Raw genomic sequence first — 15,543 nt, forward strand, 5'->3', positions numbered from 1 at the left:
GTTTTTAAAATGTTTTAAACACTGGATTTTCAAATGTAGGTACACTCCGGGCTCGCAAGCTATTCGGCGCCAACGGAAGAAGTGATTTGTATGAAGTTAATCTATTTGTTGGTAGTATGACATGTGTGGTGCACTATGTGATATAAAATGTGATGGACTATGTGAGGACTATGTGATGGAGTTTTGACATTGTTTCATGTGTGGAATATGTGATGGACTTTTGGCATTGTTTGATGTGTCGAATATCTGATGGACTTTTGGCATTGTTTGATGTGTCGAATATGTGATGGACTTTTGGCATTGTGATTTGTGCAATTGGAACTTGTTTTAGTCTGTATGATACTGTGAATTGTGATTTGAATTGCGAACTGTGAATTGGTACATTTGTGCAATATATATCTTCAATTTGCAGGGAGGCAGAGGCGCCAATCATCCTGGCGCCGCGGTCGGGGAGGGCGGCGCCAGCCGTAGCCCGGAGGCAGAAGGGTTTCGGTGGGGGACGAGGGCGGCGCCAGACACCCTGGCGCCGTAGTCCAAGAGGGCGGCGCCAGCCCGGGCCCGGAGGCAGAAGGGTGTCGGGCGAGGAGGAGGGCGGCGCCAGCCACCCTGGCGCCGCGGTCTGGGGCTGGGCGCCAGCCTTTGCCCGGAGGCAGAAGGGTGTCGGGCGAGGAGGAGGGCGGCGCCAGCCACCCTGGCGCCGCGGTCTGGGGCTGGGCGCCAGCCTTTGCCCGGAGGCAGAACAGACTTGGCAAAAAAAATTTGGGGGGGGAGAAAGTTGGGGGGCCGCAGAGGAGGGGCGCGCCAGCCATGCTGGCGCCGTGGTATGAGGTGCCGCGCCAGTTTGGCTGGCGCCCCCGTTCTGCCCAGTCAGCACCTCCGGACAGCCCTAGTGCCACGGTGGCACGGGCTCGGCGCCAGTGTGGCTGGCGCCGCCATGTTGGGGTACGGCGCCAGCCGCTCTGGCGCCCCAAAAAGGACCATTTTTGGTTTAAGTTTTCCCAGGGGTCTATTTGTAAAATAAGTTTTCAAAAAGGACCAAAATGTAAAAAATTCAGATCAATCATTCAGTAGAAGGGCTGAACTTCCAACATTGTTAGTATAATCTAGTACTTATCATTTAAGATATTTCTTCATAGCAACCTATTCAAGACCAAATAAATTTGTTTTCAAGATTTATGTTCGTGCAAATGATGAGACTTGAGAGAAAGAGCACACATGAGGGACGGGACTATAGGAGGCAGGTTGCTCCTATATACACAGGTGGCAAGCTCCAGCTGTTGATGGCTTGCCGTCGTCGGCTATCTGTCCTCTGCATCTCTGCAACTGGGAGCCCTAGCTTGATCAAGGCGTGTGCCACGTAATGAAAAAATTGGGAGCAGGGAGGAAACGGAAGGGGAGGAGGGCTGACCTTCCGATTGGGGGCTTACCGGCGGGCATAGGAGTGTCACGGCAGCGACGAGCGAGAAAGATTGAGGAGTCGCCTCAGAGAAGAAATGACGTCACGGAAGGAAGACGAATCGATGCCGCTGACTGCGTCGTACGTTGTGCGAGGCTTCTAGGGAAAGTGGTGGCTGTTCCCTAGTATTGGGCCGGGGGGTGCCTCTATGGTGGAGATAGGAGGGGATAACTTGTTTCATATTTTGTACCGGGTTCCTGGGCAACCCCTGGGTTTATTGGGCTCCGCCCCTAGCGGCAGCGGGGAGCAGCGACAACGACCACGGCGGCAGCGGCAGCGGCGGATCTGACAAGGTGACGTGAGCAGCGACAACACCATGGTGAGATGGGGATTTGGGTTAGGTGTACGAGGGGACTGAATGAGGCAACGCTCGGGGCTCCGACTCCTCTAACGCGAGGCTTCGGCTCGTGGCTTCGCGGCTCCCCAGCCCAGGTGTGGCGTTTTGAGCGGTTCCTCTGCAAGCTCAATGCCACTCTGCGGAACTACGCGTTCGGCTGCTAGTTAGGCTCGGCTCTGATGTGGAGCCATGAGACGACAGGCCAAAGCTACGAGTTGTACGTGGCCTAAAAGGCTCAACTATCAAAATTGTGATTGCCCTGAAGGCTGAAGCACTATTTAACTATCTGGAGTAACCAGTTGCACAAAATCCACAGAAGATCCCGTTCCCGTGCTCTGTTGCCAATTCTCCCCCACCACCATGCTCCTCGCCGCGCGCGGCCGCCGTCACCCCTTCGCCGCCGCGCGCCTCCTTCCGATCCCGCTTTCCTCCGGCCCCTCCTTCGCCTCCTCCACCACCACCACGACCTCCAATGGCGCCTGTTCGTCCTCCGCCGCGGACCCCGACGCCGTGGCCGCCGAGGTGGCCACCCTCCTCTCCCGCTGCTCCGGCGACTGGAGGCTCGCCGTCTCCTCCTCCGACCTCCCCTCCCGCCTCTCCCCCGCCGCCATCTCCTCCCTCGTCCGACGACGCCCGTCCCCCTCCTCCCCGCGCCTCCACCCTAAGCTCCTCCTCGACTTCTTCTACTGGTCCAGCCCCCAGCTCGCGCCGTCGGCCCCCGCCCCCGATGCCTTCGCCCACCTGGCCATGTCCCTGTGCGCTGGCTCACTCTTCAACCTGGCCAACGGCCTCCTCATCAAGATGATCCGCGCCTACCCGTCACCTCCCGTCGTCCTCGCCTCCATCCATCGCGCGCTATCGGATTCTGGCCACCGTTCGCCGGCGGTGCTCGACGTCCTCGTGGATACCTACAAGAAGTCCGGGAGGGTGCAGGACGCCGCGGAGGTCGTCCTGATGATGAGAGATCTGGGCTTGGCTCCCAGCATTCGGTGCTGCAACGCGCTGTTGAAGGATCTGCTGCGCGCGGACGCCATGGCTCTGCTTTGGAAGGTGCGAGAGTTCATGGTTGGCGCTGGGATTTCCCCGGATGTGTATACGTACTCGACTCTGATCGAAGCCTACTGCAAGGTCCGGGAATTTGATACTGCCAAGAAGGTGCTTGTGGAAATGCGTGAGAGGGGGTGCGGCCTGAACACCGTAACCTACAATGTGCTGATTGCTGGGTTATGCAGGTCTGGGGCTGTCGAAGAGGCGTTTGGGTTCAAGAAGGACATGGAGGATTATGGACTAGTTCCTGACGGGTTTACCTATGGCGCACTCATTAATGGACTGTGCAAGAGCCGTAGGTCAAATGAGGCGAAGGCATTGTTGGACGAGATGTCTTGTGCTGAGCTAAAGCCTAATGTCGTAGTTTATGCCAATCTGATTGATGGGTTTATGAGGGAGGGCAATGCAGATGAGGCGTTTAAGATGATAAAGGAGATGGTTGCTGCTGGTGTGCAGCCAAACAAAATTACCTATGACAATCTTGTTCGGGGACTATGTAAGATGGGGCAGATGGACAGGGCTTCTCTACTTTTGAAGCAAATGGTCAGAGATAGCCATAGGCCTGATACCATCACGTACAATCTCATTATTGAAGGACATTTCCGTCATCATAGCAAAAAGGATGCTTTTCGGCTTCTTAGTGAAATGGAGAATGCTGGTATTTCCCCTAATGTATATACTTATAGCATAATGATTCATGGGCTATGCCAAAGTGGTGAACCAGAAAAGGCAAGTGATCTCCTTGAGGAAATGACTACAAAAGGATTGAAGCCTAATGCATTTGTTTATGCGCCTCTTATCTCAGGGTACTGTAGAGAAGGTAATGTTTCATTGGCATGTGAAGTTTTTGATAAGATGACAAAGGTGAATGTACTCCCTGATTTGTACTGCTACAATTCTCTTATATTTGGACTATCTAAGGTGGGAAGGGTGGAGGAATCTACAAAGTACTTTGCTCAGATGCAGGAGAGAGGATTGCTGCCAAATGAATTCACATACAGTGGCCTCATTCATGGGTATCTAAAGAATGGTGATCTAGAAAGTGCTGAACAGTTAGTGCAGCGGATGCTTGACACTGGACTAAAACCAAATGATGTTATCTACATTGATCTCCTAGAAAGCTACTTTAAGTCAGATGATATTGAAAAGGTGTCCTCTACTTTCAAGTCCATGTTAGACCAGGGAGTTATGCTTGACAACCGTATCTATGGAATCTTGATTCATAATCTGTCCAGTTCTGGAAATATGGAAGCAGCATTTAGGGTTCTTTCAGAGATTGAGAAGAATGGATCTGTTCCGGATGTGCATGTGTACAGCTCGTTGATATCAGGTCTTCGCAAGACAGCTGACAGGGAAAAAGCTTTTGGTATTCTTGATGAAATGTCTAAGAAGGGAGTAGATCCTAATATTGTATGCTATAATGCCCTAATTGATGGGCTGTGCAAGTCTGGTGATATTTCTTATGCCCGCAATGTCTTCAATAGCATATTAGCTAAGGGATTAGTGCCAAACTGTGTGACATACACAAGTTTGATTGATGGAAGCTGCAAAGTTGGTGACATCAGCAATGCATTCTATCTTTATAATGAAATGCTAGCAACAGGTATAACACCAGATGCTTTTGTCTATAGTGTACTTACCACTGGCTGCTCTAGTGCTGGTGACCTTGAGCAGGCAATGTTTCTGATTGAGGAAATGTTTCTTAGGGGACATGCAAGTATTTCTTCTTTCAATAATTTAGTTGATGGTTTCTGCAAACGTGGAAAGATGCAGGAAACTTTGAAGTTGTTGCATGTGATAATGGGCAGGGGCCTAGTACCTAATGCCCTGACTATTGAAAACATCATCAGTGGACTTAGTGAGGCTGGAAAACTCAGTGAAGTGCACACAATTTTTGTTGAGTTGCAGCAGAAAACTTCAGAAAGCGCTGCCCGCCACTTTTCCTCATTGTTTATGGACATGATAAATCAAGGAAAAATTCCTCTTGATGTGGTTGATGACATGATTCGAGATCATTGTAAAGAAGGAAATCTGGACAAGGCTTTAATGCTGCGAGATGTTATTGTTGCGAAAAGTGCACCAATGGGCTGCTCGTCTTATCTTGCTATAGTGGACAATCTATGCCGGAAGGGAAAATTAAGTGAAGCGTTGAATTTGCTGAAAGAAATGGCCAAGAGAGGTATTTGTCCCAGTGAGAATCAATGCTTGATACTATTAACTAATCTTCATACATCTGGATATATCCAAGAACACAATACGGTACTTGATAATATGTTGTGTCACAAGTGGTTACAGAAGGACAGCAAATTCTGTAATTCAGCTGGTGATAATCTGGAATCTGTCAATGCAGAATAAACATAGAGCAGAATCCTTCCTATAAAAGAAAGTCTGATTCTATTATTCATGTTGCGAATGCATGTCTTAGCCTTGTTTTTGTTTATTGATGAGGAATTAAACAGATTAATTTTTTCAAGAAAATGCTCTTGTCCTGTTAGTTAATTGTTACACAGGGAACCTTCAGCCAACTTTGGTTGCTCTGCTTGGCATCTTCTGGTTCAGGAGGCATCATCATATATTGAACAAGGTGAGCTCTCATTAGCACATAGCCATTTACTGCGAAAAATTGGTATTAATTGTCTCTGGCTGATCTTGTTGAGATTTCTGACAGGTTGTTTTCACTGTCTTCGCACCATCTCTCATGTTTGCTAGCCTGGCGAAGACGGTCACGTTTTCTGACAGGTTGTTTTCACTGTCTTCACAATGCAAGTGCAGTTACTACAAAATCTGCCCAAATTCCATTTCCACATTCTAATAACTGCCAAAATCAACACAATATGTATAGCTCAGCCAGACTTTCTGGATTTTTTGAACTGTAAGCTCTTTCTGAAATTTATAAGGATTCTTGCAGAAGTGAGAGACTCTCTTTCTGAAATAGTAGACAAGCTTTACATATCTAGCTAGTTTTCTCATTCAGAACACTTTTCGAATATCTGGGCAGACCATATATACAATATCCAAATTTTGTTTGCTGGGTAACTCCACTGCACTAATAAAAGAATTCTATCACGTAGGTGGTTTATGCCAATTAACATAGGGATCACGTTCATGGCTGGTGGCACTCTAGGCTGGATAGCATGTAAAATCTTGAAACCACCACAACATTTCAGAGGAATGATCATTGCCTTCTGCTCAGCTGGTAACTTTCCTAGGTGGATTGCATGTTTTTACCCTCATATTTTTGCTGAATAATCCTAATGTTAGGAGTGTCATCAACTGACAAAAAAATGCAGGAAATCTTGGCAACTTGCTCCTGATTGTTGTCCCAGCAGTCTGTGACGAAGATGGCAACCCGTTTTGGAAAAGACAGCAGCCGCTGCCGCTCTCTTGGGCTCTCCTATTCATCATTGTCCATGGCTGTAAGGAAAAAAAAATCTCATTCACTGAATGATCAGCTGAACAAAAGAACTGACACACACTGTATCTGCAGCTTGGTGGCTTGTACATATGGACGCATACGTACAGTCTTATGAAGAAGAAGAGAGGTCAAATGTATCACCAGCCTAACAGCATTCAGGGCCTGGACGACAGCAATGAAGAACATCATGCTAAGAAATTCAAAGCAAATGGTGAAGCTGCTTGCGCCGATGAGGAGGCAACTCTTCCGGTGTCAGCTAAACTGGCTGAACACAACGAGGAGAACCAAATGGTAGGCTGAACAAAACTTAGTACTATTGACTTGTCTGAAATTCAGGAAGCTCCATTGCTGTCTGGAGAGAGCGAGATTGCTAAGAAAGGCTCGTGGACAACAACAAACTTGAAGGACACCATCCACCATGTTGTCGAGGAGCTGATGGCACCACCAACTCTATCTGCGGTGTGTTTCTGACAAAACCAGCACAATATTTCATCTCATCAACCCTGTCTTGGACTAAATTTGGTTATTCTTGCTTCAGATACTTGGATTTGTTTTTGGGCTAGTTCCATGGTTGAAATCTCTTGTCATCGGTGATGGCGCCCCTCTCAGAGTCATCCAGGACTCCATCCAACTGATGGGGTAAGTTAGTATTTACAGTGTTCTTCTTCATAGAGTATTTCTGTCTATTTTTCAGTGTTTATTTTTCTTGTCTTGCAGAAATGGCACGATTCCTTGCGTCACCCTCATCCTTGGTGGCAATCTGATAAAAGGTAGGATGTCAATTACTCATGAAGCTGTGTGTTTTCTGAACTTGCTCTGGATGTGCATGAGTTTTCTGAACCTTTATCTGAATGTTTGTGCAGGGCTAAGGAAGTTGGAGTTCAAGCATACGGTGATCATCGCGATCGTCTGCATCCGCTACATGATCCTTCCTCTAGTGGGGATTGCAGTAGTTCATGGTGCATACTGGGTCGGATTCTTGCCACACGACCGCTGTACCGCTACGTGCTGATGATGCAGTTCGCGCTGCCACCTGCAATGACTATTGGTAATCTTTCCCTATAACAGATGCCATTTTCTTCGTACTATCTGTATTTAAATATATGATGCTGATGATTTTATTTGGTCCTTAATGTACAATGTTGACCTCTATTTTCTGTTACAATACAACATTTTTTGTAGCTAACAAAATTATAATATTGTAAAAGTACTTAGCATGAAGAAAAAAACATACCTATATGATTTTTTATGTCTTACACTAAATATTTTGAGAGCTGTTGTGATCAAAGTTTTATAAAAGTATAATAACTGAATAAAATCAACTGTATCATATATTTAAATACAACGAGAGTACTTATTTTGCGAGGCAATACCATTTCGTTCTAAAGCATTTATCTCTGCTTCCAGTGAGATCTCATCTGATCATACCTCTTGCATGTGTGTGATCTAATCCAGGAACCATGGCTCAACTGTTTGATGTTGCCCAGGAGGAATGCTCAGTGATATTTCTGTGGACTTACCTGGTTTCTTCCATTTCTCTCACCACCTGGTCCATGATATTCATGTCCATCCCGTCTTTAGGTCAAAGTGCAATGATTTCAGCATTTCAGCTAACTCAAAGGGAGGAGGTTGAAGACAATAATACGCCTCTAGAAAAGAGTCGATCCAACTGAGGTTTGTTCGTGTCGCCGTTTGCACCACCTGTATAAAAGAAGTTGAGCAGTTTAGGCACACGGTTTTTTTTCTATCCCAATCTATTGGTTCATTTAATTGGAATGGTTTTCATGTTTTAAGGGATATTCATAATTCACCGTTTTTACATGTCATCTAATAGTCATGAAAAATTTAAATTTTTTAGTAAGATAGATCAATATATACGGGTATATCACTTCAGATACATATAAGTTTATTAAAAAGTTGATCTATACAGATTGAGAAAAAAAGGCTATGAAGTGTGTGTATTCACAAACATATTTTTAATAGATCGAATTTAAATCTATGTGTTTTTGAAGTGATATATCATGTATTAATTAATTTTATCGAATTTACATTACCATCTATTTTTTCAATAACTATGTGGATGGCTTGAAAAAACACACTAACGGATAAAATGAATTTTCCTATTTAATTATTTCTACATATTTGTCTGTTAGTATATGCCCGTCTATTGAGAGGTAATAAAACCACCACATTTACTTTGGAGTTCTATAATTCATCACCATATTAATTAAAGAAAACAAGAAATAATACTATTAAATTATGGTTGGCTAGATTATAGCTTTAACTAGACGATACACAACGCGTTGCTGAGGGATTCCGAATCTTAATGCAAGTTGAAGTGTGTGCTTGATATAGGAGTATATTAGAATGTGTGTTACAAAGTATGGGGCATAGATGCGTACAGCCAAACGAAAGGAACGTGTAAATCTAAGGGGGCAGCACGATGCATAAGTAGTAAAGTAGATGCTAATTCATTTATTGTTGTCATTACCATCTTCCCGGAGAAATTGAGAATGCTTTGGAGCCTTGGAGGTGTTGTACTCTGTGCTTATTTGTAGTATAACACTACACCACGATATAGGTACAGAAACGCTTGACCTGTTGGGATAAGTACTTATAAGAGAAATGGTCGTGTGAGCTAAGCTGTGTAACTGGTGGTGTGGGCTAAGCTATGAAGCTCTGAGCCTCTCACTGTGAAAGAAACCAATACATATGCATCGAGACAGGAGCCAATCCAATCTATTTCAGAACTAACATGCGTATCTGACCTCTTTCTTGATGTGGAGTATCTTAAATAACATTTAACTATGGATATATTAATTAATATAATTTTATCATGTAAAGATCGTGACTGAAATACTAATTAGAAAACATCATCCGCTTAACATGCCCATCGGTGTAAAGTGTGGCACTTGTTGAGTTATATTCTAAGGCTGAAACGGAGCCGTGTTTAACGCATGATTAATTAAGTATTAGCTTTTTTAAAAAAAAATTGGATCAATATGATTTTTAAGCAACTTTCGTATAAAAATTTTTTGCAAAAAAAAATGTACCGTTTAGTAGTTTAAAAAGCGTGCGCACGGAAAACGAAGAAGAAAGGTTGGGAATGGACACTTCCGAACGCAGCCTAAGTGATATTGTTTGCCACATCCTTCAATGGCAATAACCAAAAATAACATGTAATTCCGGGCAAATAAACGTTAGATAGCAAACTGAGAAAATAATTCTACTAAGTATGAACCATGCTGTAAACATTGAATTCATATGGTAACGAATTGAAATGGTGGTTTTATTTTGGAGAAAACATTAAATCAGTCGACCAAAAGGAAAGAGGACGCTGGCGTACACTGACCTGTGCTAGCTCGCTGGAGCGATTGAAGAAGATGATGGTGAAAGGGTGGTATATGAATCCAGCGAGAACAAACTTCAGCAGCAGGAGCAAAATGAACTGGCCTAGTAGATCGACGATTATTTGCGAGAATTATATGAATATATAGGTAGAATGGAAAGAGGGAATCTGAAACATAAATATATTCATCCATTAAAATTGACCCTTGGCTACCTATCATGATGGTATCTGTTCTCAGAAGCAATTGCCTTTGCTGCCACCATCGAGGGTTGTGCGTGTGGGAGTTCACTTGGAGTCTCAGACTGCTCGCATGCCTCATCGATTTGGGGAGGTTGGGGGATCGGATGCTCTGGGCCAGCAAGTTAAGTTGGGCTGGATTTGACCAGTAACCGAGCTTTTCTACATAGGTGGACAGGTAACTAAAAAAGCTTGGACATGTAGATCGTATCTAACGGCTGAGGATTTATTGATGACGTGGCTCTATGAGAAGCTGCTGATAAGGACACAACTACCTTGGATATAACCATAACTACCTTATGTATTAATCAACCAAAGGTGCATATATTCTACATTAGATTTACTGGTTATATATTTGAACAAACGTTGCTACACAATGAATTTTGTGTGTTTTCGTTTACAGAGGTATTTGCTTAGGCGAAAGAAAAGAGACCGAGCGTAAGGAATATATGGATGATTAAAGAAGTTGATTGGGGACCAAACTAAGACCTTCTCCAAGTCCACTTCTACCTCACCACATCACTTTTGGTCCATAGAAAATAAGAGACAAAGTTCTATATGTTTTGGATTCGGATTCGGGCCTCCTGACAGCATCAACTTCAAACAGACTTAGCCGCTTATTTAGAAGGAATTTCGGTGTCCATGAGTACTTGATGGAAAGCTTATGGAGTCTATTTTCAGATGGTTTTGGTCCCACATCAAAATTCCTACTGAGCTACTGGGATTCTGCAAAACAAGCCACGTATATCATCTAGTCCGAATCTGATTTGGGTTTTGGGCTTTGTAATTGTGTCGTGGGCTTAGCCCAAGGGGGTGTGCGCCCTAGGGCAACTCTAGGACATCCCTAATGATACTTATTCCGTAGCCGTCATCGTTTAGAGTCGGGTTTTGCTTAGATTATTCTGTCAAGAATAGATTCGCCGCTAGATCGGTTTGTGAAACTCCAAATTCGACTACTTAATCATTCATATGCAATTTGGTTGCAATCTATCTTGTTCTTGCTTGTGTTCTTTGATTCGTATGCAGGGATTAGCCTTCTCGGCGAGGTCAACCGGGTTTCAGTACGGTTGATAACTAGAGGAGACGTGGTGCTGCGATTGCGGGGCTCAGTAGCATGTTCATTCAGAAGCCGGATCGAGTTGTGTCGCGACTCCGCCCAAATCAACTGTTTATCAATACCTATCGGAAGATCGGGACCTAACATCTCTCATTAGCTGTTTTATAGGAGTTGATTGCAACTATATAGAAAAGAAGGATATGCAAGGAGGTTAATGCAGTAGTGCGAAAATGGTAATATAATATTCTTTGCCTGCTTATGATCTTCACACTGGTTTTAGATTTCTTCACACTGTTTGTTGGGCACTAGTTATTTCTGGGGAACTTTTAGCATCAGATGCAGCTAATACATTGCACATAACTAAATGGTGCTAATTCCTGCCGTATACTCCATCCATTCTAAATTGATCTATATATTTCATAGGTACACCAAGACCAAAAAAAACTAATAACTCTCTCATACTATATTTACTCTAGCAACAAACTTGATGCATGCACCATTCCCATTATTTTCTAGCCAATATCAAATCAAGATATTGCATGTGGGTTATAAATACTTGTGTGCATGGATACATGCATCAATGTCCATTTACTCTAATGCACAAATAACGAATAGACTTAATGAATGAACACAAATATGTAAATTATTTAGGAATAACCTAAAAAAACTATATGTAGATCAATTTAGAATGGAGGGAGTAAAATAATACAATTTATTATTGTAGGATCTGTTAGTGTTTGGCTATTATTTATTTTGAATGCTTTTAGCCTCTTGTACTTATATCATGAAGCTCTTTTTGTTGTTACAGCAGTGTGGGAAGTATATTTTCTTCCTCTGACGGAATGGATAATTTGTTCCCGGTGGAATGCTTTCTAGTGCACCTAGCATGTTCTCATGGCAAAGGCGAGCCCGGCCTATTCCCAGGGCGGCCGGTCCGGGCGGAAAAATTTCATGGGCCCATTTTCTGGACCGGCCAGATCCACGTGGAATCCCAAGGGAAAAATCCCACGTGTCGGGAGGTCAGGAAAATTTCCTCGCGTCGCTCGTGTGCCGCAGCGACGATTCCCCTCTCGCGAACGAAGGTCGCCGGCTCGCCGCCGCTCCCCTTGACGTCGCCGCCGCCGGTCCTTCCCCTAGAAAAATGACAATATGCCACTCTTATGGTGTGGTCTCAATAAAATACCATTCAATATAGAATGTACATGATAAAATACCATACAATACGCAGACTTCAGGATATTTTGTCACTATGGAGAGTTTTACCTATTTTATTTTATTTTCTTCATGTTTCTTTTTCTCCCTTGCACGTGAAATAACTGAAATGCCCTTGGCTGATCCAAATAGATCAGATCGATCTATACTTCAGCAGCCATATCCAAAAGTTTCAGATTCGTAGCAAGCAGACATAAAAATAGCAGGCATAGACAAAATAGAATCAAACTCAACTTTTCAAATTCATAGCAGCAGAAGAAGTTCTTGTCCAACCGAGTTCCAAGGCCTGCGGCTCGGCTGATGGGGACCGAACGAGTGAGCTGCGCTGGGGAGAGAGACAGGGAGAGAGACAGAGGGACAGGGGAGCGCGGGCGCGGGCGGCGGCGCTAGAGGAGCTGCGCGGTGGGTGGGCAGCGCTGCGGAGGTGGCGGGCGAGCGGCAGGGCGTGGTGGATTTTTGGATCGACAAGCGATTGATCTCATCTTTGTAAAGAAGACGAGGGCACTTCAGTCATTCCACGTGGAGAAAAGAAACCAGGGCGAAAATAATATAAAATAGGTGAAATTCTTCAAAGTGGCAAAATATCTTGAATGTAATGTATTAAGTGGTATTTTATCCCGTGTATCCTATTGAGTGGCATTTTGTTGAAACCACATCATAACAGTGGCATATTGTCCTTTTCCTCGTCCTTCCCCTCCAGCGAGATGCAACGCCAAGCCTCCCTCCTCCAAGATCTGGGTTGAGCTGCTCTTCACATCCTCTCCTTTTTCTAGGTTTTTTATGTGATGCACGAGTTTGTGGTTGAGTCCCATCTTTTCTCCCGACGCTCCTATCGTCCTCTCCTTCTTCGGGATTCTGCCTGCACATCACCCCTAGTGACAGTTGTGTGGGTGATTGGATCTCCCCAGTGAGGTGACTCTATTACTACTCTTTTTCCTTTCATCTCCCTCTTCAACTAGGGTTCTTGTAGATTTTAGCAAGTCAAATTTGGACATTAAGGGACAATAAGATCTATAGGTTGCAGGGTGGATTCTAATTGAACTTCATGCAACAGATTTGAAAGTTCATCTCTGAAATTGCATCTTTTTTCTCTATAATCATGGATTGACAAAATTTGGTGTACATATAGCAGCTAACAGCTCGTTTTGGTGTACATATATTCAGCTTACTCATCAATGTTCCTGTAATAAAAATAATAATATGATTTGCAGTGTTGCACTTCCCATTGCAATGTAAACACCTGTGTTCTGTAGCTCTCCTTGAATTTTTATGTTGTTGTCTGAAGACTAACCAGCCAATGAAAATATATCTTTTATTCTTGCCCAAATGACAGTCCAGTAGCTTGCTGTTTTGTTATCAGATACATTTATATGCATGCTACATTGTTTTCCGCGCTACATTGCCCAAACGACAGATGGATTTAAATATTTAGTTTGGCCTGCACTACAGAGTGCTGACAACGCTATTCCTCTCCTTGCGAGCCGCGCGAGGGCGCGACTATGAGCGAGTTGCAGGATACCGATTCTCAGGATCCCCGCTTTCGCACTCTTGTGCAAGTTGATTGGTACAACTCCGTTTTCATGGCAAGACCCCAACCAGTGGTAGAGATGAAGTATGTGGACTGGATATTCATGAGGCACAAGAACAATGCAGTCTTTAATGAAGTAATCAAAGTGTGTCAGGCAAAGAATCTTGGGGAGATCCTTGCTCTTGAGTATGATTGGAATGAGGAGATTATTGGGTAGTTCTATGCTACAGCATATTTTGGCACCACCAAGAAGGGCACTCATTTCATCAAGTGAATGACTATGGGGAAACAATACAGAGTCTCCATGGGTCAGTTTGCTGCTGCCTTAGAGCTTGATCCAGAGGATCTGACGACGCCTCATCTATTTGATTTGGAAGCCTTACTGATGCACAGGACTAGCTTCATGTATGAGAAAGGAACTCCTTTTGGTTGCATGGGTACCACTCGAGGTATGCATCTCAACTATAAAGTTATCTATTCCATTTCCAGGTGGTCCTTACTTCCAAAGGTTGGGGATGCCACAACTGTTCCTACCAAGCATGCTCACCTCCTTTGCTCTATGCGCTACTAGTGCCCTGCCTTCAGTGTTATGAAGCTCATTTGGTTTGAGATTCTTGAGACCATCTATGATCCTAAGAGAGGTTGCATTTATACCCCATACATTATGAAGATGATTGAGGAAATGATAGGAATTTACTTCTCTAAACAACGTGATTAGAAGGCTTTCCACCCTCATGCTCCTTCCTCTTCTGCTGCGGCTCCCCCTCCTCCATCCCGGTCTACTAGAGGTTTAGCTTCAGCCGCTCCTTCAGTTGCTCCTCAGCGCTCGAGCTCTTCTTCTACCATCAAGAAGGCACTTCAAGCTATCTTTTGTATGGGCACCAAGATAGAAAAGAAAGTCAAGAAGATTGAGAGGCATCAGAAGGAAGATTGGAAGGCTGCAGGCAAGGATGTGTCAGATGTTTCTGAGGATGAAGCTTTTAAGGACCCATTTGCTGCATATGAGGCTGCTAGGGATGTGGCTGCCGGTGAGGGTCCCTCTCACTCCTTCCGTGAGAACTCCATGTCTAGTGATGATGATGATGATGGGGATGAGGTGCCAGATGTTGAGTCAGAGGGGACTGATCCTAAGGCTGCTGTGGATGCTGCTGTATAGGAGAGTGATGCTGCGACTGAGAAGGTTGCTTCTGATGATGCCTTTGAGCGGATTCCCTCTACTGCCGGCACTGAGATTGTGCCTTTCGATGGAGACGAGGATTGATCTCCTTCATCCCTTGTGGTTTGGTCCCTTTTTGGTGCCTTGATGCCAAAGGGGGAGAAAATTGCAATCGAAGGGGGTCAAGTTATCTTTTTTAGCCTTGCTGCCATTTTGACAGTTTGTCCAGAAGTTCCGGACCTTTGGTCTTGGAAGTTCCGGGCAGACTTCTTTGCCCCCCTTTCACTCCTCTATCTATATGGACATGTAAAAATTCTATGTGTGGATGTAATGACTGTTAGGTGCTAAGTATAATCCCTGCATCACTTCATGCTATGATTGCCTTATTTCTTGTTTTGTGATGTGATGTTAATTTTATCTTTTTCGGTGCTTCTCATGTCATTTGTTTTTAATGTCATATTTATTTATCGCTCTTATTACATTCCACGAATGAAAAGGGTTGAAGGAAACTCTCTATGTTTGCTCCCTTCCTAATATGCATATGAGCTTCACTCATATTTTCCATATGCATATTTTAAGGGGGAGTTTCATTCACCTCTATCGATTCAAAATTTAATCTTATATCAAATCCTTTGTGAGCTTTAACCTTATTGTCATCAATCACCAAAAAGGGGGAGATTGAAGTTGCATTTATCCCCCTAGTGGGTTTTGGTGATTAATGATGAATAAGGTTAAAGGACTAATGAGTT

At 44.2% G+C, this 15,543-nt stretch overlaps 1 protein-coding gene and 1 pseudogene across 1 annotated transcript; both read left to right on the top strand.

The window, feature by feature from the left end:
* The first annotated feature begins 2,114 nt into the window (after positions 1-2,114).
* LOC127779300 (pentatricopeptide repeat-containing protein At1g63330) lies at positions 2,115-5,204 on the top strand. Its single transcript, XM_052306030.1, has one exon. The coding sequence runs from the start codon at positions 2,154-2,156 to the stop codon at positions 5,193-5,195; it is 3,042 nt and encodes a 1,013-aa protein (XP_052161990.1). The 5' UTR covers positions 2,115-2,153; the 3' UTR covers positions 5,196-5,204.
* A 73-nt stretch (positions 5,205-5,277) lies between these two features.
* On the top strand, positions 5,278-10,141 carry LOC127779301 (protein PIN-LIKES 7-like; annotated as a pseudogene).
* Positions 10,142-15,543: the final 5,402 nt, after the last annotated feature.

Source organism: Oryza glaberrima, chromosome 7 (assembly GCF_000147395.1).
Source record: "Oryza glaberrima chromosome 7, OglaRS2, whole genome shotgun sequence".
In the NCBI taxonomy this organism is placed as follows: domain Eukaryota; kingdom Viridiplantae; phylum Streptophyta; class Magnoliopsida; order Poales; family Poaceae; genus Oryza; species Oryza glaberrima.

What these genes read in the sequence shown, in the direction of transcription:
- LOC127779300 (XM_052306030.1), top strand. Translation starts at nt 2,154, where the DNA reads ATGCTCCTCGCCGCGCGCGGCCGCCGTCACCCCTTCGCCGCCGCGCGC.